General features: G+C 41.2%; 2 protein-coding genes across 4 annotated transcripts in view; one reads left to right on the top strand and one right to left on the bottom strand.

Moving 5' to 3' along the window:
* Positions 1–2528, top strand: part of LOC122945132 (spindle pole body component 110-like) — an 87092-nt gene extending 84564 nt beyond the window's left edge. For all 3 annotated transcript variants that reach the window (XM_044304023.1, XM_044304022.1, XM_044304024.1), the window contains 2 exons: positions 84–193; positions 975–2528. In XM_044304023.1, coding sequence (XP_044159958.1) covers positions 84–193; positions 975–1041 — 177 coding nt within the window. In that variant the 3' untranslated portion in view covers positions 1042–2528. The remainder of the gene's footprint in view (positions 1–83; positions 194–974) is intronic.
* Positions 2529–4808: 2280 nt separating this feature from the next.
* LOC122945780 (caspase-8-like) overlaps positions 4809–14205 on the bottom strand; it is a 56656-nt gene continuing 47259 nt past the window's right edge. Inside the window, exon 5 of the mRNA XM_044304970.1 lies at positions 4809–5142. Coding sequence (XP_044160905.1) covers positions 5117–5142 — 26 coding nt within the window. The 3' untranslated portion in view covers positions 4809–5116. The remainder of the gene's footprint in view (positions 5143–14205) is intronic.

Consider the following 14205-nt stretch of genomic DNA (forward strand, 5'->3'; position numbering starts at 1 on the left):
ATCTTCCAGTGCCTTCAAGAAAATGGTACAATCTATAAAGACAAAACTGTCATGTCATTTATTTCTGATGTTTTATTTTTAAGAAAAGTCAAATTGACAAAATAGAGAAAAGCTTTGACCAAAGTGTCAGCAAAGTGGAGTCAAGATACAAACACAGAATTCAGTCTATGATGAATGAAAATGCTGATTTAAGGTAATTTTGTTTCTATCTATAAACACTTGTATCCATTACACATGGATTAGTTTACTGCCTACTGTAAATTCTGAGAATATTAGCAATCATTGAGGACTACCATGAGCGCCAAGATAGGATGTTCCTAACTGAACTGTAGGCAGCCCTGTGAGAAGTACAATTTCCTTCTTTTTTTAGAGAAACATTTTAAAGCCATACATGATATAAGAACATGTCTACTTGATGAATGGATTGTAGGGTACCAGGCAGTCTGTCCCTACAAGCTCAGAGGTATACATTTAGTACTGATTACCATGTAGAAAAAAAAGAGGCAAACCGTGTTTGGACTGGGATTCCTTAGATCCACTTGAGGAAATTATTCTTGGGGCCCAATCCCTATATCGTCAATAGTCTAATCTAGGTTTTAAATAAAAGAAATAGACTCTTGTGGGCTTCAAGAGCAACTCCAACTTTTTTTTCTCTGGAGCCTTGGGGTACACTATGGTATCAGAGTCTGGACCCACTAGTGGATCCTCTGGTATGTTGGATGTCCATCATTGATTGATATCCAATGTCCTCATTCTTTTAAGAAAGCAGGTTTGCTGAAGAACCACTTTTTTAAATCTAGAGGATGCAATTCATGTTGGTCAGTCAGTGGTTGGCACAGGTGAAGGAACTTCTAACTGTGATAGACTGCTTCTGCAGGGCATGAGGGCAGCAGCTACGTAGTGCAGCTCATCTCTGTAGTCATCAGTTTCTGACAATATTGCTTCTTCTTACTCTGCTGTTTCACTTTGTTTAGGAGAAAACTTATTGCTAAAAGTGAACAACTTTTCAGTCAAAGAAACAAAGACATCACTGGAAGCTGAAGAACATGGATTGTTATGGAACTGTCGTGTCCTGCACGTCACAGATACTGCTTTGGAGCTTCTCATTCCTAATGGGTTGAAATTTTTTGGGGTAATCCATGTACAGTCTTCCTCTCCTTAAACCAAGAAGATGCTATTAAACCATCTTGTTTCAGTTTAAAGATCACTGAATGGTTACTTTAAGCACAGTGTAGACAAGGACATGCAATGGTTTGGTTCTTTACTGTAAAACTATAAATGACATAAATGATTATACAGCATTTGATCAATATTCCTCCCAGAAACTCAACTCAAAGGTCACGAGAGCAGTTTTTTTAAAACTTTTATTAATTGTACATTTTTAAATTCATATTAAATTTAAAAAAACATCACCTCAAGAATGATTCATGTGCCTATTAGCTGAAATGAGTTCTTTTGCATAACACACAAAATCTCCATCTCTGCTGTGGCATACCATCAATGGAGGCAGAACATGCAATTGGTATGGGGCCCACCAGGGCTGAACCTTCCAACCACTCTTCTCTATGGAGTCCCAAAATCAGCATGCTGACTTTTTTTTGCAGATTGTCCCTTATAGGTCTTGATCCCAGAACCTGCTGGATGGGAGCTAGAAACCTTACCAGTTAAGGCACAGGCTTAAAGGGGTTGTCTTCTGGGTTGAGGGCTGAATCTGGACATATGCAGTGGAGGGCAAGGGAGACCATGAAATGCTCCGATGCTCCACTCAGAGGGGCAGGACGAGTGAAGAACGGGTTATGTCTGGATTCGGCTCTGAACCCGGACAACCTCTTTAACTGTAGTCAAAGGATGGAGTTTCTCTGACTAAAAACTTTAATGGTATTATTCTCATGCGGAATGTACTGGTATCTGCATATACATCTCTAGATATACCAGTGCATTGTATGAGAGAGTGAGATAGAGGTTATCACAGATAAAAACTATAAATTGAATAAAAAAGTATAGAATACACCTGTAAACGGGTCATGACCGCTTTGAATAAACTGAGGACAGCTGGCCGAAGAATCATTATGTCACAGGGAAATATACCCTGGCTGGGCAAGAGATTCGATACTAAGTTAAAAAGCCCATGCCATTGACATCCGAAAGCCTTATAGTATGGTACTTTGCCCTCTAATATTGCTACTATGGGTTTAAAATGTCAGACCTCTCTAAGATTCAGAACAGCTTTTTGCAAGGGTATTGATGAGATTTCCTTCTGATTCAATTTTTTACTTCTACAATATAGCATCAAATAAGTCATTTTTCTACATCAGATAATATAATGTTTCTAGTACCAGGTGAAAAAGAAACTAGCAGCACAGGAGCTTTGAGGTCACGTCTTTCTGCAGTCTTAGGCTACAGGCACACGACAGTGAAAAAAAAGTCTGTTAAAAAACGGACACACTGTCAGTTTTTCATGGCCATGTTGCATCAGTGTGTACATCCATTTTCTGGCCGTGTGTCCGTATTTAATGTCCATTTTGCATCCGTTTTGCGTCAGTTTTTGAGGAATTTGATTGGCAGTTATTTCTAAACCCACCCTTCTGAGAACACCCACAGGATAGTAGGCCCCCAGCTAAAATAATGTCCCCCATAGTGTAGGATTTTTATTTTTTTGCTGCCCCAGCTTTAATAATGTCGTCTATTTTGGCCCCAGCTAAAATGTCTCCCATCGTGTAAAAAAAATTTTCATAGCTTAAATAATGCCCCATGTAGGCCCCCAGCTAAAATAATGTCCCCCATTGTGTAGGATTTTTATTTATTTTTTTGCTGCCCCCTGCTTTAATAATGCCCCAATGTAAGCCCCCATCTTAAATTATGTTCCCCTTAGTATAGAAATTCTTTTTTATTGTCCCCAGCTTTAATAATGCCCCCAATGTAGGGCCCCATCTTAAATATTTCCCCCATGGTTTAAATAATGCCCCCATAATCAATATATATTTTTTTTGTTGATTTTACAAAAAAAAACCTCTCCACTTGCTCTCGCTGCAGCAGTCTCTTCTCTCTTCACTGAACAGGACCTGCCGAAAGACCTGCGATGTGCGCGATGATGTCACTGAGCGCTCCCACGTGGTTACGTCACCACGCAGATCGCAGGTCCTTCGGCAGGTATTGCTCAATAAAGAGAGAAGAGACTGCCGCAACGCGAACAAGTGGGTGAGGTGAGGTTTTTTTTTTTTTGGGGGGGGGGGGGGGGGGGTTTAACCCCTAAATGGCCATATAGATAGTGTACCCGTTTTTAACAGCTGTAAGACAGGTGCACTTTCAATGGACGGATGCTATTCTCTGGCCGTTAAAAGAACGGCCATGTGAATAGCCCCATAGACTTTCATTGGTGCTAAAAACGGCCGTGTGACGGCCGTTACTTAGACGGACGTCACATGGCCATTATTCACTGTCGTGTGCATGAGGCCTTAGGGTGTCTTCACATTTTCTAAAATTGAAAGTCAGTTCTATTGATTGGGATTGCAAAAAATCCATGTGCTAGCCACCAAAAGAACCCCCATCCGATGAATGGAACCGATTTTCAGACTCCTAACTTCACAGTGAAACTCTTTGGGCCAGTTATCATATTGCTGTTGTAAGAGTCTTGCTTGTGATGCCACATATGTATCTAACCTAACAATTCTCATAATTCCATTTGTACAAGTAGTGCAATATGCATTCCCTGGTCACCATAATTGAACAAAATTGTGCCAGTTCCTGCTATTTGCGTGTGTGTGTGTGTATGTACATATATATATATATATATATATATATATATACACATACACCTAAAGAATTATTAGGAACACCTGTTGTATTTCTCATTAATGCGATTATCTAGTCAACCAATCACATGGCAGTTGCTTCAATGCATGTAGGGTTGTGGTCCTGGTCAAGACAATCTCCTGAACTCCAAACTGAATGTCAGAATGGGAAAGAAAGGTGGGCTACAACATCAGAAGACCCCACCGGGTACCACTCATCTCCACTACAAATAGGAAAAAGAGGCTACAATTTGCACAAGCTCACCAAAATTGGACTGTTGAAGACTGGAAAAATGTTGCCTGGTCTGATGAGTCTCGATTTCTGTTGAGACATTCAAATGGTAGAGTCAGAATTTGGCGTAAACAGAATGAGAACATGTATCCATCATGCCTTGTTACCACTGTGCAGGCTGGTGGTGGTGGTGTAATGGTGTGGGGGATGTTTTCTGGGCACACTTTAGGCCCCTTAGTGCCAATTGGCCATCGTTTAAATGCCACGGGCTACCTGAGCATTGTTTCTGACCATGTCCATCCCTTCATGATCACCATGTACCCATCCTCTGATGGCTACTTCCAGCAGGATAATGCACCATGTCACAAAGCTCGAATCATTTCAAATTGGTTTCTTGAACATGACAATGAGTTCACTGTACTAAAATGGCCCCCACAGTCACCAGATCTCAACCCAATAGAGCATCTGTGGGATGTGGTGGAACGGGAGCTTCGTGCCCTGGATGTGCGTCTCTCAAATCTCCATCAACTGCAAGATGGTATCCTATCAATATGGGCCAACATTTCTAAAGAATGCTATCAGCACCTTGTTGAATCAATGCTACGTAGAATTAAGGCAGTTCTGAAGGCAAAAGGGGGTCCAACACCGTATTAGTATGGTGTTCCTAATAATTCTTTAGGTGGGTGTGTGGTGTGTGTGTGTGCATAGAGATATATATATATATATATATATATATATATATTATTATTATTATTATTATATTATTTTTTTTTAACGTTCCTTGAGGCAGTTATTTGTTGTGGAACGTAAACCCGGTACCTTTATAAACAGTGATTTGTTTTTCAATAATATTTCCAAACTCCACATAGTCACTGGAATAAATAGTGAAGACAAAATAGTGGTAGAAGGATCATCCCTACCGCGGTTGGGTGTACAATATTCCAAAACTATTCTCAGTTCTTGTAAACATTGATTGACTAACAGAAGACCATTTTAACAGAAGTCCAGTGTACCAGGGTAGTTCATGGCTGTGGCATCTGTTTTCCAGTAGACCTGATAACTTGTTTTTGGCTCAGTTCATGGTTTACTTTTGTTATGGTTGAAGTGAGGTCTTCTTTACTAGAAAATAGAAACAATTTTCTTTTACTGAATTGTAAAATGATGTTAAAATATAGGTTAAAAACATTATATACAGATAAATCATCAGTAGTAATAAGTCAGAGCAATTGGACTTTCTGTATTTTCTCTTCAAGATGTTTTGCTAGTTATCCAACTGGCTCTCGAAGAGAACTGTTTCATTTCTTCATTCTAATTGACAAGAATAGGACATGTTCCATAATTTGTGGGACAAACATATGGATGCGGATAGCACACGGATGACATCTGTATGCTGTCTGTTTTTTTGCAGACCCATAGAAATGAATTAGTCCATGTGCAATCCACAAAAAATGTGGATCCAAAATACAGTCATGTGCATGAGGCCTTATTACTACTAATATACCGTGACCTGGATGACTGAGAACTTTGACAGACATATAAAGATATATCAGAAAATCCTGTGACATCTTTTTAAGGCTAGGGCTACATGGCGATCTTGGACACAGCAGGTAAAAAGAAAAATCCAGCAGGGTTGAATTTTTTTGTGATTCTGGGGTCACAAACATGCGAGTTGCACTGTGACCCCATTCCTTTCTTTGACTGTACTGCTACATGGCGATACTTGGTCGCATGTCACCTGTCTCGCCCAAAAGCCTAAATAGATTTATGAGATTTTTAAGAAAAATAATTCTTGTCCATGACTGTGTTTGGTATTGCAGATTAACGCCATTAGCGGCGCTGTTTTTGGACAAAATGGAGATCTTTTTCTAATGTCATATAAACCCTGTAAGGGTGGTTTTACACATAGTATGTTTTTGTTTTCTTTTCAACAATCCACTGCGGTTTTTGAGCCAAAGCAAGAAATGGATCTAGCAGGAAATCCTTCATTTTATATTTGCCACTCCTACTGGATCCACGTCTGGCTTTGGCTCAAAAGACCACATCAAAAGCTGCCACAAAAACTATGGCTCTTTACAATAAAAGCTGTGTATGATAGTAACCTAAAGGTGGTGTCAGTTTTTGTGCCCTCTTTACATCTCCGTCGAAGAAAAATAATATGTGGATTTTATGGGGACACAAAGCATTTTTTTAAGTTTTTAATGGTAGTTGACATTGCCGTAATTGTACTGACCCACAGATTAAGGTTGTCATGTTATTTTTACAAAATCGTGAAAGGTGTAAAAATGAAACCTAAACAACAATGGTGGTGTTTTTTTCACCCTACAATTTTTACAGTTTCACAATACATTACATGAAACATTAAGTGGTGCCATCAAAAAGTACAACTTGTCCTGCAAAAGAATAATATGGCTAGTTTAATAGAAAAAAAAAAAAAAGCAATTTCCATAATTATTGGCATTCTGAAGGGGTTAAAGAGGATCTATCACCAGATTTCGCAGTGCAAACTGCATATATTATTAAATAGATCTCTTAGACCTGATGAGACTGGTGGACTTACTTGAAAAATCCATGTCATAATAGCTATATAATCCTTTCTAAAACTTTTTCCATTTGATGTTAAAATGAGCAGGTATGTGAGACAGCTGATATGCCCAGTTGTATTCATGACCCAAACTCAATTTCCAGCCACTTATAAAAAGCTCCTTTCAGTGTAGCTTGTAATCAGCATTGTCCAAGTTCAGCAGCAGCCGGAGAAGATATCAGAGGTGTCCATAAATAATTTGGCTCTAATTTGGTTAAAATCTCCACTTTCTCATGAAACAAATTAAATATAATATTGAAACATGCTAGCAAAACTATTGACAGGCTGCAATTCACAAAACAACCACAGGGTGGCTGTACGTAGACACATATAGGATAGCTATCTCGTGACAGACTCTCTAGATCATGTTGTTTGTAGTTCTGCACTACAAAGACATACTGATAGGGAATTTAGATTGTGAGCCCCACTGGAGAAAGAAAGCAATGGCCGGACTGAGGGGGGCGGAGCCCCCTTTAGGGGAGGCCTCCATGACGGGGGTTTGGTTTAGTGAGTTAGAGGTGAGGGGGGGTCGGATTAGGGTAGTGGGAGGGCTATAAGGAGGGATGGAGGATAGGATAGGTTAGTTTGAGCTGGGGGGTGGAGTTAAGGGGTTAAATAGGGTGAGAGGAGGTAGGCAGGACGCCATTTTGGTAGAGAGGAGAAGCTCTCGCCCACCCGTCCCTTTTGGTTGGAGTTCTTCAGGGATCGGGGTTAGGTGAGGTGGCAGGGTTTTGTTAGGAGGGTCATGTCACGGCGGCTGGTGGTGGTGGGGGGGAGGGGTCCTTGGAGTTGGTCATGGTGGAAGCTGAGGACAATTGGGGGGGCCCCACGGTTGGGGCTGGACTCCCAGGTGGACCGAGAGGTTGTGGTGAATCGAGGGGGGGTCATTCGGTGGTGCCTTTGAGCTGGGCGTTACGGCTGGAGGCAAGAATGGCTCACCCTGGTTCGGCAGCTCGATGTTTGGGGCTTCAAGGACCTCCCCCCATTGGGGGGTTTACAGTATTATGTATGTTATGTTGTATTTGTTATTTAATAAACGGCTGCTGTGGCCATTACATTTCCAGCTGGTGGTCCGTGTTTTATTGGTCATGGGAGGCAATGGTGGGGAAGTGTAATGGTGGAAAAAGGGGTTGTTAGAGGTGGGCTATTAAGGTGGATGGAGATGGCGAACGGGAATAACCAATACCCTCGTCAAGTGATGATAAAGCAATGTGGAATATGTTGGTGCAATGTAAGCAAGTAAAATAAATAAAATCAAGAGCACAGAGATTGAGAATACTGTGAAAACCTGGCCTGCCGTCCTTCTGAGTGCACAAGCGCACAACAGCATTGCTTGCTATGACACTGTGTGCTTGGTGCTGCCGCCGCTGTACAGTAATACAGCGGCGGCAGCATGAAGCGCATGGCGTTATAGCAACCAATGACGCCGTGCACTCAGCAGGATGGCAGGCCGTGAAAATTCACGTATGTGTGATTGAGGGCTTAAACAACAGGCCATTTTCTGATGACATTTTTCCGTTAACCCCCATAGTGACCAGCCTGTTTTGGGCCAAGCATATTTTTCATTTTTTCAGTGTCGCATTCTAAGATCTCTTTTAATCTTTCCATTAGTGAAGATAAGAGGGCTTGGTTTTTGCAGGACACATTGTTGTCTTTAATGGCACAAAACTCATTGATTAACTTATATTGCCTCCTTCTGGGGGAAATACAAAAAAACTGCACTTTTGCCATAGATTTTTTACATTATAAATTTTGTGATGTTAACTTAGTGAGATAAAAAACATGATAGTTTTATTCTGAGTATGTTTACAGCAATATCAAATATATTCTACTATCTATGCAATCTATTAGGTTGTGCCTCTGGCATTTACAGAAGGCATATTTGGGGGCCTTCATTAGTCCCCTGCTACCATGTAAAGGCATTGGCACCCAGTATGGTCATCATTAGACAGCCTGAAACCTGCTTCATCCAGCACAAGACACACATGGCAGGCTAAACCTGCATTGCCATAAAAAAGCATATGTGCAGGTCCTAAGTGCATTAGTGGCTTCCATAAAAACACATATGGGCATTCCCTAATGGGTTAAATTAGATTTCACCTGTGTTAAATTCGGTTCATTGGAAAGATTTAAAAGGCTGTACTCATGTCATAGTCAGATTTGCATTTTTGCTGTGATTTCATTAAAATTTGCAGAGAAAAAAAAATGCACATGACCTTATGCGCTTTGAGACATACGGTCCGTGAGTGGGCCAAATATCCCGGAGCGGCATTGATCGTGTGTAGGGGAGCGCACAGCATCATAGGTTACAATGATACCGTGCACGTCCGGCCGCCCGCGGTGCTATTGTCCTGCACTCATTAGATCATATAAGTGCGGGACAATAGCACCGCAGGCAGCCTAATGTGTACGGTATCATTGTAACCTATGATGCTGTGCGCTCCCCTGCGCACGATCAATGCCGCTCCGGGAGATATGGCCCGCTCACAGACTGTATGTCTCGGAGGGCATACAGTCGTGTGCAAGGGCCCTAATAGTGCATGTCAAAGCTACATAAAGCAATTAAGTCCAAGGAATTGTCTGTAGTCCTCTGAAATGGGATTGTGTTGAGGAAAGTAAAACGCAAAGTCCACAGCACACTCTGAACATTCATATTTCTTAGGCCTTCTTCACACGACCGTATGGATTTTTCTGTATTTTGCGGTCCACAAAAAACGGATCCCAACAAAATACGGATGACATCCGAGTGCATTCAGTTTTTTGCGGAACGGAACATCTGGCCCCTAATAGAACAGTACTATCCTTGTCCGTTATGCGGACAATAATAGGACATGTTCTATGTTTGAAAGGAACGAAAATATGGAAAAGGAAGGCATACGGAGTACCTTCTGTTTTTTTTTTTCGGATCCATTGAAATTAAAGGTTCCGTATATGGTCCGTATATGGAATGCAAAAAATCGGAATGTAAACGGAAAAAAAAACTTTCGTGTGCAGGAGGCCTTACTAGAATCAGGAAAAAAAGAGACTCTTACCAAAAATAGTAGAACATGACAACCTCCATTTGAGATGGATGCAACTTAGTTTGGTACTTTATGACACGATGACTAATTTAGATTTTTCATCTGAGCATTTCAAAAGCCATAACTTATTTGTTTTTTCATCAACATAACTGTATGGGGACTTTTTCTTTTTTTGAGGAATGAGTTATATTTTTTAATGGCATAATTGTGGAGTACATCCAATGTATCATATAACATTTATCGTTTTGGGGAGTAATGGTGTGAAAAGCACAGCAATTCCATTATTATTTTGTTAGGCCTCTTTCACACGGGTATCACGTGTGAGGGCCGGACAAGATGCGGGTGCGTTGCGGGAAAATGCACGATTTTTCAATGCAAGTGCAAAGCGTTTTAATGCGTTTTACACGCTCGTGAGAAAAATCGGCATATTTGGTACCCAGACTTCTTCACAGAAGTTCGGGTTTGGGTTAGGTGTTCTATAGATTTTATTATTTTCCCTTATAACAGAAACACAAAACCTAAGGCCTCTTTCACACGGGCGAGAATTCTGCGCGGGTGCAATGCGTTAGGTGAACACATTGCACCCGCACTGAATCTGGACCCATTCACTTCAATGGGGCTGTGTACATGAGTGGCGATTTTCACGCAACACTTATGTGCTGCATGAAAATTGCAGCATGCTCTATATTGTGCGTTTTTCACACAACGCAGGCCCCATAGAAGTGAATGGGGCTGTGTGAAAATCGCAAGCAAGTGCGGATGCGGTGCGATTTTCACGCACGGTTGCTAGAAGATGATAGGGATGGGGACCCGATCATTATTATTTTCCCTTATAACATGGTATAAGGGAAAATAATAGCATTCTTAATACAGAATGCTTAGTAAAATGTCTTAGTAAAATGTAAAATGCTTATACCTGCAGCCCAGAAAAAAAAGAAAGTCAGGAAAAATAAAAAATAAAAAGAGAAGAGAGAAAACAAGAAGAAGAAGAGGATATTTTTTATAGGGAGGAGGTTATGTTTAAAAGGGGGGGAGGGAGGGAAGAATTTACAAGTTTTTGTTTTTTATTTCGAAGGTTGCAGCCTCTCCGGAGTTTCAGGTTATATCCAGGTTTTCCCATGCGATCATACACCAGATATATTTACTGCTTTCTGAAAGTAATCTCCTGGAACGTTAAGGGCCTGAGGTCCCCACATAAGAGATTGGATGGTGCTTTGACATCTTAAAAAACCGTGTGAAATAATGCGGGTGGGACAGGGGTTGGGGGCGACTTCAGTTAAGTGGAGGGCAGGATATAGATAGTTAAATTGTCAAGTTCTAGGATCTTCTGCTGATGGTCAGGGACGATGGGCACAGGTATCTCTGCAGGTTCAGGAGACCCGATACAGTGTTTATAACATATGTGGTCCTTAACTCTAGTAATACTCAATTATTTCAAGACTTGGAAGGAACCCTACTAGCAAACTCCTGTGCTCATAAAATTGTGGGGGGTGACTTTAACTCGATGGTGCAAGGGAAAGAGAATAGCAGACAATCTACACATACAACAAGAGATGGAGGGCCTCAAGACAAGGCCTTAGGCCCACTGATGAAGAGTGAAGGCCTGATAGATCCATCACATCTGTTACATCCAGATGACAGAAGTTACACCTTTTACTCACACACACAGGGTTCATGGTCCAAAATTGATTATATCTTTGTTCACCCTTCCTTACAGAGCAAAGTAGACCACACCGAAATAGGGGATTTAGTCATCTCAGACCACGCCCCAGTAACACTAGAACTGAATGACACCTATCCTAGTGGTTCAGATTACTTGTGGCGTTTCCCGTCACACTTAGTCTCGAAGACAGATTTCGTGAATAAGTTAATAGGTTGGTGGAAGGAATACTGAGGTGATAATGAGGCCCACCTAGAATCCCCTGATTTATTCTGGGTTGCCTCCAAAGCAGTCCATGAACTATGTTTATGGTATGAAAAAAAAGACACAGTTTTAGCTGGAACAGGCTAGTCAAAGAGTCAGACAAACCGATCTGGCCATTACAAATACTCCCACTGGGGAAAACAAGGAGAGTTGGGTAGAGGCTCGCCGGGCTTTTGACCAGTGTGAAAAAGAAAGAGAATCTCTAAGACACACACTATTTGAGGCAAGTCTGCATAAATATGGCAATAAATCAGGGCGCTTGCTGGACAACTTAGCAAAGGGACAAAGACAGACACAATTTATCTCTAGTCTGAGGAATACAGAGGGCAGAATAGTCACCGTCTCTGCAGCTATTAACTACATTCTGGGAACTTTTTTTGAATCCCTTTTATAGGGACGACTCCAGGGACGAAGTTGATAGAACATGTGATTCTCCCTAAAATCAGCTCTGAGCAACTCCAGTCCCCACGCTGCTGAGAGTCACTATTCCTTTTTCTCACCTGTGCATAAGACTTATTCCTAATAAACGGTCTGATCATGCCGCCGTGTCTCTCTCTATTCAAGAAACCTATAACATTTGAGATACAAAATGGCGCTGTAGCCCCTATATAATTTAAAACACAGTATATAAGGAAGAACTGGCTATAGCTTTGAAGGAGTTATTATAGCTTGAACTGCAACTTTGTCTCAAACCCCTATAGTCTTTGGAACGCCCATAAGGCCTTTATCAGAGGGATTTTTATTAAACTGGGTCATCAGGCAAAAAAGCAAAGAGAACAAAAGCTGTAAAACATCCTTTCTCAACTTTAATCACTAGAATCCCTAAACAAAAACTCCTTCTCCTCCGACAGAGCCACCCAAATTCACTCCCTCAGAACAGAACTCAGGGAATGCCTCCCTTTTAGATACGAGAAAATCTTGAGAACAATAAAAGCCTGGTATTATTCACAGGATAATAAGGCTGGACAATTACTGGCTCGTCGCCTTAAAATGCGCGCGACAAAGTCCACAATCCCCCACCTATACACCCAGCTAGTGGCACCAAAATTTATGATCCAAAGGCAATGGCGGATCAGTCTGCATTATATAATCTCCAGGGCTCACCTGAAACGTATATGGCGCCTGCTTCAGAAATGAGCACATATTTAAAGAATTTAAAGCTCCCATTTCTATCATCTCATCAGAGAGACCTTTTGTCTAACTCTATCACTCAGGCTGAAGTGGCAAAAATCATTACCTCTCTCCCCCTGCATAAATCCCCAGGCCCTGACGGTCTATCCAACCTATATTACAAATCCTTCCAAGATCAACTGACACCTCAACTAACAACAGTATTTAATAAGGCATTCCGTGAAGGCTCTTTCCCAGCCGAAATGCTTGAAGCCACTATTATAGCCATTCCAAACCCAGGAAAGCCACCTGATAAGCCCCAAAACGTCCGACCCATTTCCCTTCTATATACAGATCTAAAAGTATATGCCAAGATCCTACCAACTAGACTAGCTACAGTATTGCCTTCTCTTAATGATTCTGATCAAACAGGTTTTGTCAAAGGTACTGTAGACAAATTACAGACAATACCCGCTGGGCCTTAAACCTGATAGACTATATTAACCGAGGGGGGGAGGGAGCCTTACTGGTTACTTTATATGCCGAGAAGGCGCTTGACCGCCTGAACTGGACGTGAACTGGTATTTGTTAACGAGCCCTGGTACCGTCCTTCCCCTCGATTAACGGCACACGTCAGGGATGCCCCCTCTCACCTCTGATCTTTATTTTAGCTATAGAACCCTTAGCACAGGCAATAAGACTTCACCCGAACTTTATGGGCATACACATAGAAGGTAGACAACACCGCATATCCTTGTAGAGGCACACTTTTACACTTGCTATGGTCATGCTCACTGGTGTCATCATTATGGTCTGAGATAATTAGCATAGCATCTAAATTTTGTGGCTCTAACATTGAAATGTCCACACGATGGGCCCTCTTCTTTACAGGGATACTTACAATACCGGCCCATAGTCGAACCCCAGTGGCCCACTTATTCTTGACAACAAAATTAGCAATTACCAAATATTGGAAGTCAACTACGGTTCCTACAACGGCAAAAATAATATCTAGAGTTCATAGTAACTGCTTGTACAAGAAAATTATGGCCTATAGGGAACACACTATTGACAAGTTCTTACGGCATTGGGGAAACTGGCTGACAGATATGTCTCCGAATACGTCAACTACGCAAAATTTAGCAATTTGAACATATCCAAGGCTCATGTTTGTTTTGTTTGGTTATATATGTATATATATTTTGTTTTATATTTGGTTCTGCGCCACTTTATGGTGCTAAACCGCTCATGTCATGCTTAACGTCAAATTAAAATATAGAGTGTCTCTATGACTAATTTCATGTACCAGTACATAATGTTACTAAACATGCATTATGACATTGGCAGGTTATGTTATTTGTATGATATATCCTGTAAAACTTCAATAAAAATAATTGAAAAGTAAAGGTAGGAAACAGACAGGTTAAGGCTGCATTATTTGCCGACGTAGTGATATTTCTGGCGAAACCAAAGGAGCAGGTAGGGAGGATATTTGAGACCCTACTTAGTTTTAGTGACTACTCAGGCTATGGGGTGAACACTTCTAA

Source organism: Bufo gargarizans, chromosome 8, assembly GCF_014858855.1.
Source record: "Bufo gargarizans isolate SCDJY-AF-19 chromosome 8, ASM1485885v1, whole genome shotgun sequence".
Lineage (NCBI taxonomy): Eukaryota > Metazoa > Chordata > Amphibia > Anura > Bufonidae > Bufo > Bufo gargarizans.